Source organism: Malassezia vespertilionis, chromosome 2 (genome assembly GCF_029542925.1).
Source record: "Malassezia vespertilionis chromosome 2, complete sequence".
In the NCBI taxonomy this organism is placed as follows: Eukaryota; Fungi; Basidiomycota; class Malasseziomycetes; order Malasseziales; family Malasseziaceae; genus Malassezia; species Malassezia vespertilionis.
Window position 1 is genome coordinate 1,186,350 of NC_079248.1, and position 12,288 is coordinate 1,198,637.

Consider the following 12,288-nt stretch of genomic DNA (forward strand, 5'->3'; position numbering starts at 1 on the left):
GACGCTTCTGGGTGCGTCCGCCAGCGCGGACAAAATCCATTGCGCGCACACCGTTGGTGCTGTAGAATAAAAACGCGGCGTGTTGCCATCGCCTCAAACATCCCCTGCACAACCTCCAACATGACTTTTTAAATTGACTATTGAATATTGAGAGAATTTGTGTAAGACAAGCGCTTGTCCTTTAAATCGTACAACATGCGCCTTCCTAAAATGAAGACTGATTAGCAAGCTACTACGCTGCTTAGCCACTATCACCATGATTTTGCCTAACAAAACCGTGCACGCTTCGGAGCTATCTCTGAAGCTTTATGAACCACCGAAAAACTAAACAAGAAAACCAATCTTCCCGCTGCATATTGCGCTGGAAGACTAACTAATGACATTTGACCTTGACTGGGCCGTGGACACGACTTTTACGTCCGACAGTCTAAATTTCAAAACGGAGGAGACAGAATTTGCTGGAATGTCTCTTTCTGACTTTTCGCAGCTACCTAGCCGTGGTAGCATTGATTCGACGTGGGTGGATTCGCCACCGAGCATGGCCGACTCGTTTTTGTCGCTCGACTTCGGCTCGCCATCCGAAGTTGCGTCGGTGCATGACAGCGGTTTCTGCATGAGCGGCTCTTATCCTGAGCCTTTTTCTGTCGACTCGAAAAAGCAAATGCTCTTTTCTCCGCTAGAGACGGACGCCGTGCTGCCGTCGAAACTGGCGAGCTTTGCCAAGCCCGCGCCGATTCCATGCCGTGCCACCATGCACGGAAACAGTGCTTCGTATCCCTGCGCCTCGACAGACTTCACCTTGTTTCCCAAGGAGGAGGAAACTGCCATGCATTCCACGGTTTCTAGGAGCAGCCTGGACCCGGGAGCCGATTCGAGCTTGGTATTTGCCCTGCTGAACACACTGAACGGCTCCCCAGCGAGCACAGACACGGCAAAGGCGCCGCTTGAAACTGCTGCACCGCATGATCTCTCTTCACCTGTCTTGGTGGACGATGCTACGACCGCCCTTGACATGGCCGAAAAACGCGTTGTGCATGCAAGTCACAATACGCGCAAGCGCCGCAATGTGGAGGATCTTTTGCCGATCGACGCGCCTGTTCAACCACGCAACTACCGCACTGAGTCGGCAACCTCGCGTCGCATCTTTGCAAATAGCGAAGTTGGATCGCCCGACCCCGCATCGTCTACTAGCTCGTTGGATTCAAACCAGGACATGGATGCCCGGTCTCTAAAGCGTCTGAGCAACACGTTGGCTGCCCGTCGTAGTCGCCACCGCAAAGCCGAGGAGCTAAAGCGGCTCAACGACCATATTGCCGAGCTCCAAAAGGAGGCGGCCATGTGGAAGCAGCGCTGCGAAATTGCGGAAAAGGAGCGCGATCGTGCAAAGCTATGTTATACGTCTACGTAGCGTGACTGTAGTTTTGAAAGTTTACGATTCGTCGGAGATGGACATAAAACAACCTGGACTCAAAATCCTCTATCCAGCGGCCTATTCGGACTTCTCGCTTTCTGTGGGTGCGATTAGAAGGCCTGCTTTTTGCAGCATCGATTCCAATTCGCCCGTTTGGTGCACTGTGGTCAGTCTCAGACAAAACGTACTGTTCAGCATAATATCACAGCCACCAACAAACTCGCCATTAATGTACACTTGTGGAATAGTAGGCCAGTCGCTATACTCTTTAATGCCATCGCGCAGTTCAGTGTCCTCCAGGCAGTTGTACGTAGCCACCAGCTCTGGCTTCACGCCCTGAACTTGCAAAATCTGGAGCACAGCGCGAGAGAAACCACATTGGGGCAATTCCGGCGATCCCTTCATGAATACGACGAGCGGGTCGTCTTTGACAGCAAGTTCAATCTTGCTGCGCGTGTCGTTGGAAAGCATGCGTACCAGCGAAGGCGTGGTCGGCACACGCATAGCAATGCGCGATACCGCAGTGGTGGGGCGCTAACGTTAGTCTTCGCCTTTGTAGGCACGTACCGCAAGTGCAGTGATTGCTTGACGAACAAACATGATGTGGCAAGGCGGAGCGCTGCTGACCAATCTGCCGAAGCATGGCCGAAGATTGTATTTCCCATGCACGTTTGTATTTCCCAAGCGCAAGTACAGAACGGCGCGCCGCCTTTTTTTTTTCTTTGCACGCGAGGTATGTTGCGTCGCTGGGTGCATGTAAGGATGATACACACTAGATGACGAGTATGAGGGCTGGCCTGCGGCTTTTTTGAGCAGCGGTCAGTGTCTAAAGTATTTCTCGTAAATGCTGTGACGATTCCGATGCTTTCAACACTGGCTACCAAACCTGAGCACAAGCACCCAGCCATGTACGATCATGTACTAACGCCCCAGAAATGGATCCACCTCGGTACGATGATGACTCTGACATGGAGTCACAAGATGACCATTGGACCAATGTACATTTGGGGCTCGCTGATGGCGAGCTTGAGCAAGGGGACGAGGAAAATCCGCTCGTTTCCCGGATTGGCGGCCGCCCAGCATGGCTTCCTCTTGCGCCTCAGAATCTGCCGCAGGAATCGTTAATAGTATGCAGGCACTGTGGAAAGCCGATGCAGTTGCTGGTGGAGATCTTTGCGCCGTTAGAAAACTCGGCATACGACAGGGATCTGCTCGTGTGGGGTTGCGCAAACGCTGTGTGCCAGCGTGTCGAGGCAGGAAGGTACGTTTGAAATGCCACGGTGCTTTGTGATGAGATGCAATTTCTTCACTTGAGGCGACGATGTGTCGCTGCAGGAAACAAATGCAAACTTTGACTATTTTTTTTTTGTCTGACCCGCACCGTGGCTCGGCGCATTGGATCAATGCTGACCACCAGTGTGCGAGTGATCCGTATGTTGAAGTACAATACACGATGGGCTGCAAAGCTTGAGAAAAAGAAACAGAAACAGGCCGTGCGCGTAGCACGCGTCGCCGAGCGCAAGCAACAAGAACAAGATGCAGAGACGGAGCGCGTGCGCCGCGAGCTGGAAAAGAACCCATTTACCATGTCTGATAACCCAAAAGCGCAATCCTTGTTTACAAGTTCGTTATTTGCCAATGCACCGAGCCACGAAAATTCCGCCCCGGAAAATGCCCAATCGCCCATGGACGATGATGACGATGATGACGATGATGACGATGATGACGATGAAGACGATGAAGACGATTACGATGAAGAGGCGCGGCTCGCGGAAGAAGAGGCTATCAAGCAGTCCATTGCAGCACAGCGTGAGCAGCTGGGCCTAGACAAAGACTGGGCCCGCAGTGTAACACAATATACCCCACCACTATACCTCAACACAATATCTGAGCCCGCAACTCAGGAAGAAACGTTGCAAGCGCCTGCAGAAAGTGTCATTCAGCGCGCCGCAGAGCTTAGCGCCGATGCTTCGCTGAGCGGCAAGGAAGAGTACGAAAAAATGGTGCTGGACGGGATCGACTCAACGTTTGAGCGATTTACGCGTCGGATTCGTGCAGAGCCGCGCCAGGTCGTTCGCTATGAATTTGGCGGAGTGCCGCTGCCCTTTAGTGCACAAGGCAGCATCTTTCGCATGCTGTGGCCCGACCCGCAAAAACCAATGCGCGAGGATGCCGTGCCGCCGTGCCCATTGTGCGGTGCACCGCGTGTATTTGAGATGCAGCTCATGCCGAATCTCGCGAACCTCTTGCGTGCCGAGCGCATCGATGACACCGACGTACAGCAGCCAAAAGACGCCGCCGAGGCGGAAAAGCAGCGCCGCGCGCAAATCGAAAACACGCTCGGATTGGGCAGTGCTAAGGACGGAGTACGCACGGGCATCATCTGGAGCACAGCAATTGTCTTCGTCTGCAGCAAAGATTGCTGCGCTTCGTCGGAAGGGTGTGCCGAGGAGTGGATTGGCGTCCAGTTCGAGCAAGATTGGTAGCCTGTAGTGTCTTGAAGTAGCCTCCACTTTCACGTCGCCTCCACTTCTTCCACGATGCCCGAGCGTCGCGTGGCTCGCATCGATGAGAAGCTTGCGCAAAAGCAGGATGGTATTCTCTGGTCGCTCGAGTTTTTCCCCCCCAAGACCAGCGATGGTATGGCGAACTTGTACGCGCGTATTGAGCGCATGACTGCGAAACTGCATCCCGGCTGGGTGCACGTAACCTGGGGCTCGGGCGGCTCCACACGCGACATCTCCTTGGAGCTTGCCGTGCGTGTCCAAAACGGCTTCTTTGACCCCTCGATGAACTGGCGCGCTGAGCTGGACAATAGCGGTCCGCGCACGGGCGGCTGTGACGTGTGTCTTCACATGACGTGCACGGATGTGGAGCGCAGTTTTCTGGACACGGCCTTGGCGGATGCAAAGCGCTACGGCATTTGCAATATCCTCGCGCTGCGTGGGGACCCGCCGCGTGGCGAGGAATCCTGGATTGCGACCGACCAGCAATTCCAGACATCGATCGATCTTGTCAAGTACGTTCGCAAGCAGCACGGTGATGCGTTTTGTATCGGCGTCGCTGGCTATCCCGAAGGGCTGTCTGGCCACACGCCAGAGGATGTTGCGCGCGATATCGGTTTCCTGAAACAGAAGCAAGACGCTGGTGCACAATTTATCGTGACGCAGTTTTTCTACGAGCCGGAAAAGTTTCATACCTGGCACGCGCGCTGTCGCGCACACGGCATTACGATTCCCATTATTCCCGGCGTGATGCCCATCCAAAACTACCACAGTTTCCGGCGTATGACAAACTTATGTCGCCTGCAAGTGCCTACACCGCTGCTCGAGGCGCTAGAGCCGATCAAGACGGACGATGCGAGCGTCAAGGATGTCGGCGTGCAGGTAGCGCACACGATTGTGGATCAAGTGCACAAGCAGGACCAAATAGCCGCGTTTCACCTCTACACGCTCAATCTGGAAAAAAGCGTCACGCGCGTCATTACCGGGGCCAAAGCGGGCGCCGGAGAGTTGCGCGCTGAAAAAGGCGCGCTTGTGCGATCGCCGGCTGACTGGGAATGGGATGAGTTTCCCAATGGTCGATACGGAGATTCGCGCAGTCCTGCGTTCGGTGAGCTTGATGGCTATGGCGCAAGCCTCAAAGTGCCGCCGGAAGAGGCGATGCGCCTTTGGGGCACGCCTGTAGACGAGTCCGATATCCGCCGCATCTTTACCAACTACGTAAAAGGCAGTCTTGCGTGCATTCCATGGTGCGATGTGCCTGTGTGGGACGAGACTGCGCCGCTACTTCCTGCACTCACGCGTTTGAACGACGGAAAAGGATGGTGGACTGTGGGATCGCAGCCCGCAGTGAACGGAATCGATAGCAGCGATCCCACCTATGGCTTCGGCCCCAAAAACGGCTTCATTTTCCAAAAATCGTTTGTGGAGATGTTCATGTCGGAAAAAGACAAGCGTGCCTTGGTCGAAAGGATTGGACAGAGCGAAACGCCCATCACTTTTTATGCTGCTATGCACGATCCCGCATCCTTCGAGACAAACGTAGGAGAACACGGGCTCAATGCGGTGACGTGGGGTGTTTTCCCGGGAAAAGAGGTTGCCCAATCGACCATCATTGAGGCGCAGTCATTCATGGCGTGGCGCGACGAGGCGTTTGCGATTTGGCGTGAATGGGAACTGCTCTTTCCGCCGCGAAGCGCCTCGCGAAAATTTTTGCGTGCGATCCATGATACGTATTGGCTGGTGACGGTCGTGCATCACGACTACAAGGATGCAGATGGATTATGGAGGTTTTTGACGCAAGCATAGCCAGCTGAACCCCGCCAGCAGTGTGCCCAAAACAAGGCGGCGTTACAGTCGAGTGCTTCACGCTCCAACAGCGTGCTTCACGTTCCAGCAGTACACTACGCTCCAACAGCGTGCCCAACGTCGCCGTACGTAGCACCATGTACATCCATAAAACAATATTCCCTACGCAGCCGTTGCATACGTCCACGCTGGCCTATATCCTTCTATGCAGACTCTGGCACGCCATCCTTGCCCGTATCCGGCATCTGATCGCCGCCCTTGCCGCGCCAAATGCCAAGTTGTTGGTCGACTTTGCCGTACAAATGTGTCGACTGGTTCCGCCGAAGTGCTGTGACCCACTCGGATACAATCTGCTTCGAGTCGACCATGACATTAATCTCTTGCGAGTGGAACCAGCTCTGCGTGTCTTGATTTCCACTGCCAAGAATACCAACCTCGCCGTCAAATGCGGCGAATTTCACATGGCAGTTGCGCTGCTTACGCACCGCATTCAAGGGCCTGTCCATGTCTTTGCCCGTGTACCAATACACGTCAAGGTACTTTTCCCTGCCTTGTCCTTCGCGCCGCAAAGTGCGGTACATTTTGGAGACTACCTGCTCGTTTGTGCCACCCTGGAACGGCATGCTCTCGCTCTTGTCATTGAACCCGAGATCAAGCCACAACTCGACACGGACGGAGCGCCGCACACACGCAAGAATCGCAGCTTTGATCGGGCTAGCATTGAGCGTCGGGCTTTGTATAAACACGTGCTTTTTGGCGTAGCGGAACCCTGCGAGCCATGCGGCTGCTTGGGGATTCGCAATATCGCCGTGGCCTGGAAGACCGCGGGGGCGGCGATTGACGAGTGCCATGGGCACAGGCGCATGTGCGGAATGGAAGACGAGCGGTTCGAACTCCAGTAAACCCATGAGGCGCTGTGCCTGCCATCCACCGATGCTGTTTTCAATGACTTCTGGCTTCAGCTCGCCCTGTACTTGCGAGTTATTCGCAAAGTCTAGGGAGCTGGTAATGCGTGCAAGCACCTTGGCTTCTTCCTCGCTCACGCCTCGACCGTGCCGGCCGTGTAGCTCGTACTGCACGTTCCAGCTGCTGCTGCTGTCCTTGCCGAGCATGCGCAGTGCGCTGTCGGCGATGGTCTGGGGAAAGGCAGGAGCCGAGGGGTGCGTGTTGTCGCGGTTATTTCCATGGGTCTTGTTGGTCCAAATTGCCGCTGCGCGGCGCACCGCATGATCACTATCGACAGGTTCTTTGCGCGCAGTTTGCGGAGTATCGGTCGCGCCGGCGCGCGCCTGTATCATCTGCTCGACGATGTCGGCGATGTGCACTCGCATGCTTACAGGCTGCTGCCGCAGCGTCTCTTGGTCGTCTTGGATGAGCTGCTCGCGCGCCATCCTTCCCATCTGCTCCCGCTGCTTGTCCGACACGTGCGGCAGAGAATTGTTTCCGCCAAGGATAAACACATCGTCAGACACCGTGGGCGATGCTGGCGAATCAAGGCATGGAAGCATGGGGCGCAGTGGATTTCCCCACGAGATCAGCGCGTGGTCGTAGACAGCGTTGACAATGTCGCCTTCCAGACGCACGCACGCCTCCAAATTGGGGCGGTCCTGAATATTGATACTGTTCAAGAGCGCGACCTTGCGATCGACCAGCAGAAGCTTGGCATGGAAAGTGCCCATGAGGGGGCGGTGGTAGTTTAAGATCTCCAGCTCGATATTAGTAAGTTCCGCGGAAGCCGGCAGGCCATTCGCGGCCCATTGGGCGGGAAGGATGGGAGTGCGCAGACGGAAGAGATCGCCCACAGTGCGCGGTCCACGGTCCCACATGATCTTCATCACGATGGTGTCGCCGCGCGCTGCAGCGCGCTTGTTCAGCTCGCGAATCGCTGCGGCAATCTTATCGACGTTCTTGCCCTGCTGCCAGTAATTTGTGAGCAGTATCACCTCGCGCTTGGCTTCAATAATACAGTTGTAGTAGTGATCGATAATATCGGGGCCTGTGGAAAAGATGGACAGGGGAAGGACGCCGGTGGTCGCGAGCAGCGGCGGCGAAACGACACCCATCCATGGTCGATCCTTGAGCGTGAGCATGCAATCCGTAAGCAACATCAGGTAGAGCTTGCTCGGTCCATTAGGGCCGTCTTCGTACTTGAAGTAGTTGCGCACAAATGCAAGTTCCTCGTCGCTTGGTGGAGAATTTCGTGCGCTGGTCGCGCCGTTGCGCCAGTCCCAGTGCCGTGCACGCCGTGCGAGCGGTGTGTGTTCGAGGAAATGGTGCAGTGATGTACCATGTTGTGCACGCACGCGCATCGCTTGGGTTGGCGAGCACGCATGCTTGGCGACATGCCCACTTACCGTATCGTCCCACGCCGCTGCTGGCATACGGACAAGGCCGGCTGTGGCCCCCCCTTGGATAAAGATCACGTGCGGTGCCGCGCGCGTCTTGGCTGGCGCCATGACAGAGCTTGCGGCGGCGCTTGCGCATGTGCGCGCCGCGGAGGCTGCGCTTGCAGCGGTGCTTGCACGGGAGGCACGGGAGGCACAGAATGCACGAAGTGTGGCAGCGGAAAGAGCGGCGAATGTGTCAAGGAACACGGACGCTGATCTCCCTGCCGACTTGCCCGCCGCGTACCGCACGCTGCGACGCGACTACGATGCCCTGCATGCACGCCACATGGAATGCATGCAAAAATGGCGAGAATTCAAGGGGTGGTGGCGCACAGAGATCAGGAAACGACGCGAGCAGAAATGCGCGCGCGTGCTCAGCGCCGCCCACGCCACTACAGACCCTCCTACGAGTACAGAATATACCAAAATGCGCACGCCACTGCAGGACCGCACCCAAGTGCTCGAGCACAGGCGGCATGTGCGTGCGCTCCTGGACGAAGACCCCAGCATGTTCAAAGGCACGGGGCGGTACGCCTCCACGAAGCGCGCCGCCGCGCCTGTATCTGCACCTCCACGCACACGCCGCACTATGCATGCCGCAGACTGCGCATGCTGCCGCGAAGTACGTGAGCACAAAACTAACCATAGTACTATGCGGCCGTCGCGCCCAAGGACAATCCGCTTGACGATGCAGAGCACGGCGCACATGCGCGCCGACAGCACTCATCCCGCCACCGGCATGCCATGCCGCCAGAGACGACGCCGCCGGATTATTGGTACGTTGCACCACCACTCACCAGGCAACTCAACTTCCCCAGCTCCAGCGAGGCCGCCGAAATTAATCGGCGCGCGCGCGCGTAATGTGGAGGTCTGTAGCGTATTCCATGATTACTCGCGCAAAGCGCCGCGCTAGCGCGCCAGAGCCCCCCCCACCAGCTCCTGTACATGATAGCACGACACGCAAGATACCCCGCCCGACCCCAAAGAAGCGCTCCATACCTGCGCGGCGCATCGCGCAAAAAGCAACGCCTGCGGCCGACGTTGCGCGCGCCGTGCCGCCGCTCTCGCTGCCGAACCGTCCCGGCTCGCTGCACTCGCTGGCACCAGCCACACTTGCGCGTCTCAGTGCGCACGAGCGTGCACGGCGGCTCCTGCATGTAGGCTCCACGCCAGAAGAGCTTCCGAGCCGCGAGCAGCAGTTTAGCGAGATTGTAGCGTGCATGACCGATGCGCTGCAAGCGCGTGCAGGCGAGTGTGCCTACATGTATGGCGTTCCCGGCACGGGAAAGACGGCTACAGTGCGCGAGGCAGTGCGCACTATGCAGGCGAGTATGGCACGCGGCGAACTGCCCGCGTTCCGGTTTGTTGAGATCAACGGCATGAAACTTGCCAGCGCAATGCAGGCATACACAGAGCTATGGAGCGCTGTGCAAGGCGGCGAGAAGCGATTGCATCCACGCGCCGCACTGAATCGCCTCACGCAGTACTTTGGTGCGGATGGCGATGGGCAGCGGACGCCGCTAGTCGTGCTTATGGACGAGCTCGATCTGTTTGTCACGTCGCGGCAAGACGTGATCTACAACTTGTTTCACTGGCCCAACTTGCCCGGGAGCCAGCTAGTGGTGCTCGCTGTGGCCAACACAATGGACCTTCCGGAGCGCACACTCCAACCAAAGGTAGCGAGTCGGCTGGGGATGCTGCGCGTGCCATTTATGCCGTACACGGACAAGCAGTTGCTCGATATAGTGCGTGTGCGTCTCGACTTGGACGAGCACGGAGCGCGGGTAGGCAACGAGCCAGCGACTCAGGGATGCGAGCACCTCTTTCGGTACGATGCACTCGTGTTTGCCTCCAAGCGCGTGGCAAATGTCTCGGGCGATGCGCGGCGTATGCTAGACGTTTGCCGCCACGCGGTGGAGGCCGCCGAGCACAAAGCCTTGGTCGCCGGTGTGCCGCAGGAGCCGATCTCGATTGCAGACGTGCGCCAAGTGCTGGATCGCATGGCGCGCAGTGGCCGCGGCGCGCATATGGCGGCGCTCTCGACGCAGGCCAAGCTCCTCCTAGGGAGCATGTATGCTACGATGCGTCGCTCTGGACTCGACGAGGTCACTTGGGGCGATGTTCTCTCGCACCATGCGTCGGTGTGCCGCACGCAGAGTATTCCAGAATACAATGAATATGCATTGCTGCGCCCATTGGCGTCACTATGTGCACTAGGGATCGTCGTTGCAGTCGGTACAGGCGCCGGGAATGCGCGCGCCGGACCGCACGCGCGATTTTTGCTTACGGTATCGGAGGACGAAGTGAAGCACGCGCTGCAAGGTTAGGCCGCTGTGTCGTAGCGCTTCAGCAGGCAGTACTGCCCATACCGAAGCGGTTCTTCCCAGCCGGGAATCTGTGCGAAAAGCCACGCTGGTAGCCACAACGTACGCGCGGCGGTCGCCACGAGACGTACGCGGAGCGAAGCGTCTTGTGCCGCATCGCGACTCGCGTCCGCGTCCAAGAAAGGGCGGCACACGAGTTTTTCCCACGCGCCTGTCGCGCTGTACGTAGGCTCGCGCGGCGCCGCGGCCAGACGGGACGTGTCAAAATCGATGAGTAGGTCGCACATGTCGAGCGGAACGTAGCGGTCCTCTTCTTCCATATTGCGCTCATTCACGCTCGTCACCGCCGATCGCGTCGCGTTTGAAAACGGCCAAAAAGCACTGGCGGCGTCGAGCTGGGCATTTTGGAAGTGAGGCGTTTCCACGGCAAAGTGCAGCGGCAAAATCCCGCGAAAGGCGCTGGGAATGAACTGGACTTGGACGTGCGGCGGGACAAAAAAGTGGGAGGGAAACCGATGCCACTCCTTGCCGAGGCACAGGGTTGCAGGGGTGTGGGCGTGGGTGTGCTTCGCAAGGGCTTGCGTCACGACCATCGGCGCGCGATAATGCGCGACGAGCGATGCGCTCCGTGAAAAGCCCAGTAGCGCCGCGGCCAGCAGGGGAATCAGGGTGCATGCGGGGAATAAAAGCGTGCGTGAAGCGCGGTACGGAGACCGCGTAAGGTGCAGGTACCCGGCCTCGAGCCAGCTCCGTAAAAAGTAGAGTGCGACAGCGGCATTGAAGCACAATAGGGGATAGATTACGTACATGAACCGCTCCTCCTTGTGTGCCTGGGCAGTCAGCACGCCAAGCCAAATGTATATTGGAAGAAGACGCAAGACAAGCAAACGCGCCGCGCCAAAGGCCGGCGTGGTATGTACTTTGCCTGGCTTCCCGGGCGTGCGCAGGCCGGGAAAGTCGCCGGTGAAGCGCGCGGGCGCAAATGCAGCGGTGAGGAAGGTGAGCGGCAATGACGCAAGGGCCAAAGGGAGCACCACATTCATATTCAGCAGTAGATTCACAATATAGTACGACGCTGGCTCTGTTCCGTACAGCTCAGGCCCAATGCCGCGCGCTTTGCTGAGCACATTGTACTGCACCGTGTTAAGTGCAGCCAATGTCGGCGTGCCATACGCGAGCGAGTCGATAAACGCAATGGGGAGACACAGCACGCCGCTGAGCACGCCGGCAAACGCAAGACGGGAAAAGCGGCGGAAAAACTTCGCGCGGGGATCGCAGAAGAAGAGCGTTTCCACGACAAATGGGATGGCGACTACTAGGGCATACGGCCAGCCGAGCAGCGCACCAAATGCAAACGCACACGTAGCGCCAAATTCACGCTGCTGCATTGCAAACGCCGTCGCCACGCTCGTGGTGTACATGGCAAAACTCGAGGGAAGGAGCGCAACGGAAGCCGAATGCATGCCCGCAGATACGGTAAGAAATGTGAGCATGTACCGCGCGACACGCGCATTCACACGAGTGGCAACACTGCGAAAAAGCATAGCATCTCCTACGGCAGATACGGCCGCAAGCAGTATGCGCACGCTGTAAAATGCGTACGGCTGCGCCGCAACGTGTGATACAAGCGCTGCGGGCAGTGCATGCAGGGCAATGTAGGCCCATGAACGGATCGCAAACTGTGGTGCGTACTCCCAAGTCTCAAACGCGGGTATGGGATGCTGTGTAAGTGCGTGTGGCGTGGCGAGCAGGTGCAGCGGCTCCCAGTAATTGTACACTGCGTGAGAAGAAAAAAGTACGCACCTTCATCACAGTCCATAATTACGGTCCATAGCGCTGCAATGCAGCGTACCGCA

General features: G+C 57.4%; 7 protein-coding genes across 7 annotated transcripts; 4 read left to right on the forward strand and 3 right to left on the reverse strand.

The window, feature by feature from the left end:
* Positions 1–376: 376 nt before the first annotated feature.
* Positions 377–1,408, forward strand: MVES1_001416 (uncharacterized protein; the record flags this gene model as incomplete). Its single annotated transcript, XM_056206262.1, has 1 exon — positions 377–1,408. One exon carries the CDS (start codon positions 377–379, stop codon positions 1,406–1,408), a length of 1,032 nt encoding a protein of 343 aa, XP_056062237.1.
* Positions 1,409–1,489: 81 nt separating this feature from the next.
* Positions 1,490–2,011, reverse strand: GRX5 (monothiol glutaredoxin grx5; the record flags this gene model as incomplete). Its single annotated transcript, XM_056206263.1, has 3 exons — positions 1,490–1,572; positions 1,600–1,945; positions 1,979–2,011. The coding sequence occupies 3 exons, from the start codon at positions 2,009–2,011 to the stop codon at positions 1,490–1,492; spliced, it is 462 nt and encodes a 153-aa protein (XP_056062238.1).
* Positions 2,012–2,814: 803 nt separating this feature from the next.
* On the forward strand, positions 2,815–3,897 carry MVES1_001418 (uncharacterized protein; the record flags this gene model as incomplete). Its single annotated transcript, XM_056206264.1, has 1 exon — positions 2,815–3,897. The coding sequence occupies one exon, from the start codon at positions 2,815–2,817 to the stop codon at positions 3,895–3,897; it is 1,083 nt and encodes a 360-aa protein (XP_056062239.1).
* Positions 3,898–3,951: 54 nt separating this feature from the next.
* MET12 (methylenetetrahydrofolate reductase [NAD(P)H]) lies at positions 3,952–5,721 on the forward strand (the record flags this gene model as incomplete). The annotated part of the gene is made up of 1 exon (XM_056206265.1): positions 3,952–5,721. The coding sequence occupies one exon, from the start codon at positions 3,952–3,954 to the stop codon at positions 5,719–5,721; it is 1,770 nt and encodes a 589-aa protein (XP_056062240.1).
* Positions 5,722–5,924: 203 nt separating this feature from the next.
* MVES1_001420 (uncharacterized protein) lies at positions 5,925–8,102 on the reverse strand (the record flags this gene model as incomplete). Its single annotated transcript, XM_056206266.1, has 1 exon — positions 5,925–8,102. One exon carries the CDS (start codon positions 8,100–8,102, stop codon positions 5,925–5,927), a length of 2,178 nt encoding a protein of 725 aa, XP_056062241.1.
* An 890-nt stretch (positions 8,103–8,992) lies between these two features.
* Positions 8,993–10,284, forward strand: ORC1 (Origin recognition complex, subunit 1; the record flags this gene model as incomplete). Its single annotated transcript, XM_056206267.1, has 2 exons — positions 8,993–10,245; positions 10,275–10,284. The coding sequence occupies 2 exons, from the start codon at positions 8,993–8,995 to the stop codon at positions 10,282–10,284; spliced, it is 1,263 nt and encodes a 420-aa protein (XP_056062242.1).
* Positions 10,285–10,431: 147 nt separating this feature from the next.
* Positions 10,432–12,264, reverse strand: ALG9 (dextrin dextranase; the record flags this gene model as incomplete). The annotated part of the gene is made up of 2 exons (XM_056206268.1): positions 10,432–12,209; positions 12,258–12,264. The coding sequence occupies 2 exons, from the start codon at positions 12,262–12,264 to the stop codon at positions 10,432–10,434; spliced, it is 1,785 nt and encodes a 594-aa protein (XP_056062243.1).
* Positions 12,265–12,288: the final 24 nt, after the last annotated feature.